Source organism: Durio zibethinus, chromosome 22 (assembly GCF_047325235.1).
Source record: "Durio zibethinus cultivar Kanyao isolate XHJ-2024 chromosome 22, ASM4732523v1, whole genome shotgun sequence".
NCBI classification, from domain to species: Eukaryota; Viridiplantae; Streptophyta; class Magnoliopsida; order Malvales; family Malvaceae; genus Durio; species Durio zibethinus.
In genome coordinates this window covers 3,866,141-3,874,527 of record NC_143183.1, presented here as the reverse complement: position 1 = coordinate 3,874,527, position 8,387 = coordinate 3,866,141, and the positions used below count along the sequence as shown (strand labels likewise).

The 8,387-nt window shown below is 34.1% G+C and overlaps 2 protein-coding genes across 3 annotated transcripts; both read right to left on the bottom strand.

Annotated features, from left to right (window-relative positions):
- Positions 1-181: 181 nt before the first annotated feature.
- On the bottom strand, positions 182-3,097 carry LOC111307255 (uncharacterized). Its single transcript, XM_022905273.2, has one exon. The coding sequence runs from the start codon at positions 2,551-2,553 to the stop codon at positions 913-915; it is 1,641 nt and encodes a 546-aa protein (XP_022761008.2). The 5' UTR covers positions 2,554-3,097; the 3' UTR covers positions 182-912.
- A 1,155-nt stretch (positions 3,098-4,252) lies between these two features.
- LOC111307792 (uncharacterized) lies at positions 4,253-8,310 on the bottom strand. 2 transcript variants are annotated; one of them, XM_022906017.2, is made up of 5 exons: positions 7,973-8,310; positions 6,853-6,985; positions 6,001-6,245; positions 5,243-5,414; positions 4,253-4,664 (listed from the first exon to the last, which is right to left on the bottom strand). In XM_022906017.2, the coding sequence occupies exons 1-5, from the start codon at positions 8,089-8,091 to the stop codon at positions 4,476-4,478; spliced, it is 858 nt and encodes a 285-aa protein (XP_022761752.2). In that variant the 5' UTR covers positions 8,092-8,310; the 3' UTR covers positions 4,253-4,475. The 2 variants fall into 2 exon arrangements, with proteins under 2 accessions (XP_022761752.2, XP_022761753.1); XM_022906018.2 differs by lacking the exon at positions 6,853-6,985.
- Positions 8,311-8,387: the final 77 nt, after the last annotated feature.

Here is an 8,387-nt window from a genome sequence, read left to right as displayed (position 1 = left end):
TATATACTTTGGCTCAACATTAAACTTTTCAGTTTCCAACCTCCAAACATTTTTTTTAAATAAAATTGAATGTAGTTAAGAGTCTTCAATCAGATTAAAAAAAAAGCTGCAATGGACTTGAAAATTGAAACCATTGAAGGTGATGCATTATTAAGGATGCAGTTCAATCAGACATGGTAGAACTAAGAATCCAATAGACAATTCAAGAACATAAGCTAAAGCAAGTAGAACAAATATTTCAGACTTGTTACCATAACATAGCAAAGTTATTGCAGCATAAATTTGTTTCTAACAATTCTGTTTTACTGCAAATAATAACCATGTAATTATTCCTGATGCTTTCAGGTATGAAATTTGGGGATTTATCACCATACAAGATATGAGATATCTCTCTTATCAAGACATAAAGCTCAGAGACAACTTTTTTGACAAGTTTTTTCAGACCTCAGAAGCAGATGGGATAGACATGCTACCTCACTAAATATATATGGTTTTGAAATTGAAATGGGTGTACCTTGACCGAGCCCTTTTATGAACTGTAGAATGTAGAGAAAGTGTTCTGAGTGTAAAATATTCTTGACAAAGAGGAAAACTGAGCAAATTGTTCAGCCTTGGGATTGCAGGATTTGGGACTTTTCAATGTTGGCACAGAGTTGCTGATTGTGCAAACCAGAAACCAGTTGTGAAGATTATGTTCAAAGTTGAAGAATATATGAAAATCCAAAATTATTCTTGCCTGATGTTTGACTCCATGTTTGAATGACACGAGAAACAACATTAAGTTGACATTATGTTCCATCTAAAATCTGTATGCTGATATAAACATTCCTAAGTCGTGGAAACTCAAGTGAACTGTCTTTTGCTTGGAATCCATGGCTAGATTCCTGCATCTTGTTTTCAGAAAACTAATACTCAAAGAGCCTCGTCGAGCGAAAAAACGCCTTCATTGAACTCTGAATCAATGCCCTCATGCCCATCAAACTCGCCAAGGCCTAGTACTGTCTCAATTGGAAGTTCTTCATTTGATGTAAAATCATCCTCCCAAAAGTTTCTGCTTGTTAAAACCGATGTTGTGGTGGGAACTTCTCCTCCTTTTAATGGCAGAATTTGATTGTCAATATCTAAGGGTACCATTTTTGCAGAACCTTTGGTTGTTTCTCTCAACCTTGAAACCATAGTATTCCCCATTTTGGCTCTTCCAGTACTGTTGTTGCTGTTGTAGCCTTTGCTTCCTTGTTTCAATTCTAATATTTTTGATGCTGTTGAGCCTGAATCTAATACCAATTTTCTCCTACACCTGTTTGGAAGATTCCTATTCCTAGTGTTCAGCTCTGAGCCAATGGATATAGAAGAGGTCCCCTCAGGAGTTGTAACCTTTGTTATATCCTTCCGAGGAGACATGGAGAAGTACTTCCAAGTTTCCTCAGAATTCCAATCTATTTTCCTATCAAATGGCCAGAAAAGTGGCTCATCAGCACCGAAATCTTCGATGTTTTCTGCTTCAGAAGTCTGTTCTAAGGACAGATTAGATTCTGTTATTTCATCTTCCCTGTTAATGGTAATAGAGATGCTAGATTTAGCCTCAGAACCCCAAATGTTTTTGCAAGATGGACTAGGGGAAAATGGCTTCAAATAATCCGACTCTAATTCTGTATTTGATATCCCCTGGGAGCCATCCTCATCGAGATTCAGCGAGGAGACCACGAGACTTGATTTATCCGTATCTGATACCTGAGAAGAAGAGTCAAGATCGGTGCTCAGTGACATCAAACTATTGCCATCACTTGTGGATTCATCACTACAATGCCCACGAGAGGACTCGATTCGTTCAGCACTATATGCAAGAGGATTGGGTGCATAATTTCCTAGTGAGTGCAATTGCCAAGTACTCCCCGCTTCACCCTCCAGATCATTCTGAAGTATTTTTCCTGATACTGCTATAGCAAGAGGGAATGAATTATGTTCTTCAGGTTTTGACTTACAGTAGTCAGAAAGAGAGGCTCCTTTGCTCAAAGAAATATATGAATCTGCTATCCTTGACAGCCACGAAACTAACCATTCATCAGCCATAAGATCAAAGGGACTCGACAATTCATGCTCTTTAAAAAATGATGAAGGTGATACACAGCCTGAAGATAACCACATAGAGTCATCAACAGCAGATGAGAAACATGAAACTAACCATTCATCAGCCACATGATCAAAAGGACTCGACAATTCATGCTCTTCAAAAAATGATGAAGGTGATACACAACCTGAAGACAACCACATAGAGTCATCATCAGCAGATGAGAAACTTTCCTTACCAAATTGTTTGTCAAAATCAACATCTTCTTCTGTTGACAACTGAGGGGAAACAGGAACAACCTTCTTCCTGGCTGTACAGATAGGATCCATCCTTTTAATTTTTGATCTAATGGATTCAGCTTGAGAACATGCTGCTAGTGGTCTAGGAAGCACATCTTCTCTTTGAACAACAACATGCTTCTCCTTTACAATATCAGAAGACTTATAATCTCTTCCTCTCAGTCCCATTTCTGTCAAATTTTCCATTAATCAACAATTGAAAACTGTTAGATTTGGCTAACCAGTTGACATACTTTAGAAAGGAAAATTGTAACTATCAATAAAACAAAAAATGTATGTATTAATAATAGTAATGAGGTAAGTCCCAAGAAGCCTGCTGTGACCGGCAACCATCAAGAATTCCAAGCAGATTAAACAAGATTTAAGGCATGACAAACAAAGGATTAACAATAAGTTTTACAAGTAATAGTCAAATTTTCATATATGAAACGCATTATCTGACATCGAAATGTTAGTAAAATTAAAAGATATTAAAAGACTTTATCGATCATTGATATTGATGTTTAATTAAAATAGAATAGAATGGTAGAATCAGTCAAAAATTAATGCTAGGAATGCAAAGGAAAAAAAATTCAAGGCATTGGAAAGAGCAAAGACCAGAAGGGCCAGAACCACATAGAAATCATGAACGGCTAGAATATTTCAACAAGGAAGATTTCTAGTACTAGATGAAAATGATCACAAGCAATGAATAACTAATAAGAATTCAAGCACATAACAAGAAAAAAATGTCTAAAATAAGTTAAACCCTACCTCCAACCAATGAATTAGTCTTTCTCCATGTGGTAGTGAAAACTATAGGTGTCAAATTTATGAATTGGTCAAAGAAAATTTTGAAGGAAAATAAGGTAAAGTAAGGAAGTTAAAAATTATAGTTCCAAATTGATATTTTACTCTAAAATTCCACACATGTGAATTCAAGTTTTAACTATTATTCTTTTAGTAGCATCAAAATATTTTTCAATCTGAACTAAAGACTTGATTCAATTACATGTAGTCATCTTTTAAAGGTGGTGACAAATTTAAATTCAAATCTTAAAACAACAAAACAGAAGAATTAATCTAAAACAAGTACATAAATGGCACAAACATATTTAGTTATAATTAAATTGAATAAAAGTGCCAAATGAAGTAGAAAAAGAAATAGGCATTACCTGTTAGTTTTGAGGCAATGAAGAGATGAGAAAAAAAAAACCCTAAAATAATAGAAGCTGGTATGAAATGAAAGAAAAACCCTAAAGAGCATGAGTTTTTGTAGATGTTGAATAATAAATGGTGAAAATCAATTGTTATAGCAAAAAAAAAAAAAAAAGTTAAAACATTTAATTGGATTTTATTGCCTAATATAGACTTTGGCGCGCTTACTGCATGGTATGGCAAACTAGTGGTTTTAGTGACTTTAAATTTTGGGTATTGGGCAACTTTTAGTGAAACTTGCATACTTCAAAATTAAAAAAAAAAAAAAAAATCAATGAAATATTGATAAGGATTGAATATTTCGCCTATAAATTTTTTTTTTTTTTTCAATCCCCTTTAATCTAATCTAAGTATGACAAGTCTTGTAGCCTATTTTTTATTAATAAAAAACATTTTAGAAATATTTTTGGATCGATCCAGATTGATTTTTTTTAATCGATTTAAATTTCAATTTATGATTTTGTTGGTCTCAGTCCAATAGAAAGGCTTGTTTAATTTGTTTTAGATCATGGAATGGAACTGCAAATTACTAATTGAAAGGATCAATCCAATTTTCATTTTATTCTCTTCATGTTAATTTTCAGAATCTAATGTGCTATTGATAGCCTGCTGCACTCAGCAGCAAAACTAGGGAACAAATAATGTTCCCTGCAGGGAAGTAGCAGTGCATATATCAAACCATCTCACATGCAACTAATCAACATGCCAACTTCATATACTCAAAAAAGTTTGTTTCTATCTCATTATATCTTTCTTTCTTTCATACATGGGTAATTTGTCGATAGAGTCCAGTGATCAGAGTTCAAACCCTCACAGCCTCAAGAAAAAAAAAAACTCTCTTTCATCATATAAATCCGACCCTTGACGTCACAAGATTCGAAGTTGAGGTCTAAAAGTTGGAGTCTCAAGTTCTAAGAACTTAAACAAGAACACTTTGCCTTGTGTATGACTGAAAACAGCTCTTCTACAGTCCTCAAGACAAACCTTGGATTGGGAAGAAGAAGACCCTCATTATACTCCTCTTCATTAAACTTTGTTTGTTTTAATGATCTCTTATAACTCTCGATGGCCGATCTCGGGTGCCCTCTTGCAACTGATACCTGAAATTCAACAAAAGCTTCTATTTACAGTGATAACCAGAGTCTACCTTCCACCAAATCTATCATGAATTATTTAAGAAATAGCTAGCCACCTCGCTACTTTATAAAAAACTCATTAGAAATCATTGAACTAAAAAAAAAGAAAAAAAAAGAGAGAAACAGCTACCATACTTCGTATGATCAGCTTATCGAAAATTTAAAACTTGTATTGAAGAAATTACTAGCATCTGAAGTTCCACCGACAATGTAGGTTTCTTGCTCAGTGAGAAACCTAGACTAATTTACTAATTTCAGCACCTGATGGCACAGTTCCATTGGGAAATTTGCAGATTTGATGGAATTGCTACCAAATACAAATCCTTCTTATGCAACAGGCTGGTTAATAACATATCAAGCTTTAAGGCTAAAGGCACATTGCTTTCCTTAGGGATATTATATACCGCAGCACAGATGTTAATCACATATCCTGATGCAGATACGGCGGCATCATGATTGCTACATTTCTCAAAATCTACAAGATGCAGTTGCAAGTAACAAAAAGAATAAAAAGAACAGAGGAAACTTGATGTAGGACTCACCCAGTGTCCTTTCCCCAGATAAGAAAGCCAAAATCTCCACTGTGAATTTAGAATTCCATCAACTTTAACAGATATGTTTGTCCAGCCGGTGTGATGAAACTCCACTTTATGCAATCCATATGCTAATCCACTCCCTATAGCTTTGACATATGCTTCTTTCAGACACCAGTATCTACAGAACAAGTTTAAACTGTGAAACATACCGGGAACTCTAAACTATTATATGAGTTACCATGCAGTTTGAAACATAATGGTTAGCTTCCATGGATGTGAATTTTGCTTCTAATGGTTCAACTTCAAAATGATTTCCTTGATTATGATCCAGTTGAACAATTCTGATCACCATCCATTAAAAGCACCAAACTAAAGTACAAGAAATACCCTATATTAAACTGTGGAGAGAATTATGTCCAATTAATTAGCGCAGAGATAAGTAGGCCGGTCATCTGGAATTTAGGCTTTAGTTAATTAGTTTCTTTATGATAAAGAATCCAATAAATTGAGATTGAATAGTTTATAAAATACTCTATCTTCTTTTCTTTCCATCTGTTTTCTCCTTAACCAAATGGACCCAAATGTAATCAGAGTATCTGACAATCTTGGGCTACTCAAAAATAAAGGGTTCTTATAGCAGAGAGACAGGGTTACAAGGAAACATATTTTGAGTGATCAAATTCTGACAATACTAATCAAAGAGCAGCCCTTCTAACTCTTCAAAGCTTTCCTAGCAATTTTTAATAAATTATGTACAAACATACCTGTAAAACTCAGACAAGACTTCATCATTACTTCCGGCAGTTATAATTTGATTCCATTCCAAACTTGAAAAGCATGAAGAGAAGTTTTGAACGTATTCTAGAACAGTCTCTTTCTCGGGAATCATATGACAAACAATGTCCAAACCCACAAGACATAGAGGCTCAGATGCTATTGCCACATAGTCACCATGATGAGAAACATTGAAATTAAAATTGGGAAAGTCGAAGCAAACTCTACCACATTCCTGAGACAGAAAGAATGTTCATGGAATGGTAAACATTGCTATAGGCATGGAATTACATTACAGCCAAAAAAAGAATTCAGATCAAGAGATATTATCAACAAAATATTTACATTGATGTCCAGTCAATCATCATAGGCACAGATGCTAAAAGGAGGATAAATGACAAAACAAAATTGGAAATCTACCAGTTCAACAATTTAACAAAATCCTCTATTGATGTATCCATTGCAAGTGACAATGTGAACGAGAAGTCAGAATTTACCATACACAAAGTTTACAGAAGCCAAAATATCATTGTTATCAAGAACTTAGAAGACAGTACCCTTTTCCTTAAGCCCGAATCATTGATTTTGCTAGTAATATGATCAAACCCCACTGACCTAATGTAAATGAAAATGTTCATGTAGTTGGTTCATTGTCCACCTATCTAAATCAACACAAAAAAAATCAAATGGCTTCCATCAGAAGTTCTGCTATATTTCTAACAATAAAATGCAGAAATCCTGCCACCCAAATTCTAGTAAAATCTTCATTTAACAATAAAACTAAGAAAGACCACTAGTAATTGATCAAAGTTAGCAAATAAATTCGCTAACTTCTATCATACCAAAAAGGGTTTGCCTTCTGATGTGCGTTTTATAACAATATCTTGATATGGGATTCCCAGCACCTCATGTACAAGAGCATATTGGAGCAAACAGCTAATTAGTGCCCGTTTTCTATCATCTTTTTTCACAAATCTACAAAGGTGAACATACATGGAAATTTTTGTTAGTTTTTGCAATTTTTCTTTATAGATTTCCAAGCGCCATTCATATTTGGAAATACAATATAATTTAATCAGACAGATTAAATCATAGCAACATAATTAACATTGCTGTTAACTAACACTCAGTCATAGCTGATACAAGCAAAATGAATGAAAACTTGAATTTAATCATAAATATCATACAAACAATTTTAGTTTTCCACAAAATGGAGCCCTTCTAAAATTTAGAAATCACTTATCATTTTTCCTTGAAAATATGATTGTAGTTCCTAATCTTATAGCATTCCAAGCAAGTATTGTCAAGGCACGCACCTAAGAAAGCCTAGGTGCCAAAGGAGCATATATAACTCTTCCAAAAATTAGTGCCTCACTTCAATGAGGCGAGTGCATTTTTTTCTTTTATGCATGTATTTTGACAAGATTTCCTTCATAGTATTGCAAAATCCAACACAATTTTATGTAACTCCTTTCGTTAGCATATTTCAATTCTAATAATTAAAGGAAACTTTATTCATTATGTTCAAAATTTATCATGTTAAACAAAAAATTAGTTCTTGGCTCATGCAAAGAGTAGCATAATCGGACCTAATAATTTTAGACATGACATGAAAAAAATATATGAAAATGACACAGTTTAAAATTTTAATAAAAATCATATTAGTTTGACAAAAATCAAAACATGTGTTTATCTCTGACACACGAATTATGACATAATAATTTTCATGTTTTATACATATTTTACACGGAACAATCACAACAGAGTTACATGAATGAATTACAGATTTGCATAAACCTAAGAGTTGGTGTTTTCATGTTGTGTCTACACAAGATATTAACAATTATGAGTAAACAAAGAACATAATAACTCCTAAGTGACAGAATTGATCTAATAAATGAAATGATTATTCATATTTCCAAAACCTAAACACAAGCAAAGAGCAAAAAGTTGAAGGCTGACCTGAGTATGGAGGAGTGGTGATGTTGAGGAAGAAGAGAAAGAGCAAAAGAGAAGCCATTGGTAGATGGGTCCCATTTTGATATGTCTACTACCCATCTTTGCACTCCCTTCTCCATCATCTATCACCACCCAAAGATCAAACCTTTCAAATTTCTACAACAAAAAGACGCCACCTTTCTCCTTAATTTTGCTCCCTTTCTTTACTTTTTTTCCCAATTTTTCCCTTTCTCTCCTTTCTTTATCCTCTGATCTGCTTTGGGTTTTTTTTTTTTTCACCGTACTTCTATTTTTGACCCAAACATCTTCCCCTCTCTCTCTCTGTCAGACTTCTTTCCTACGCTCTGCCTCGATCCTTCCACTCTTTCTCTTTTTAACTCAATCAAATAACAAAACGACGACGCATTAGCAGCAGAAT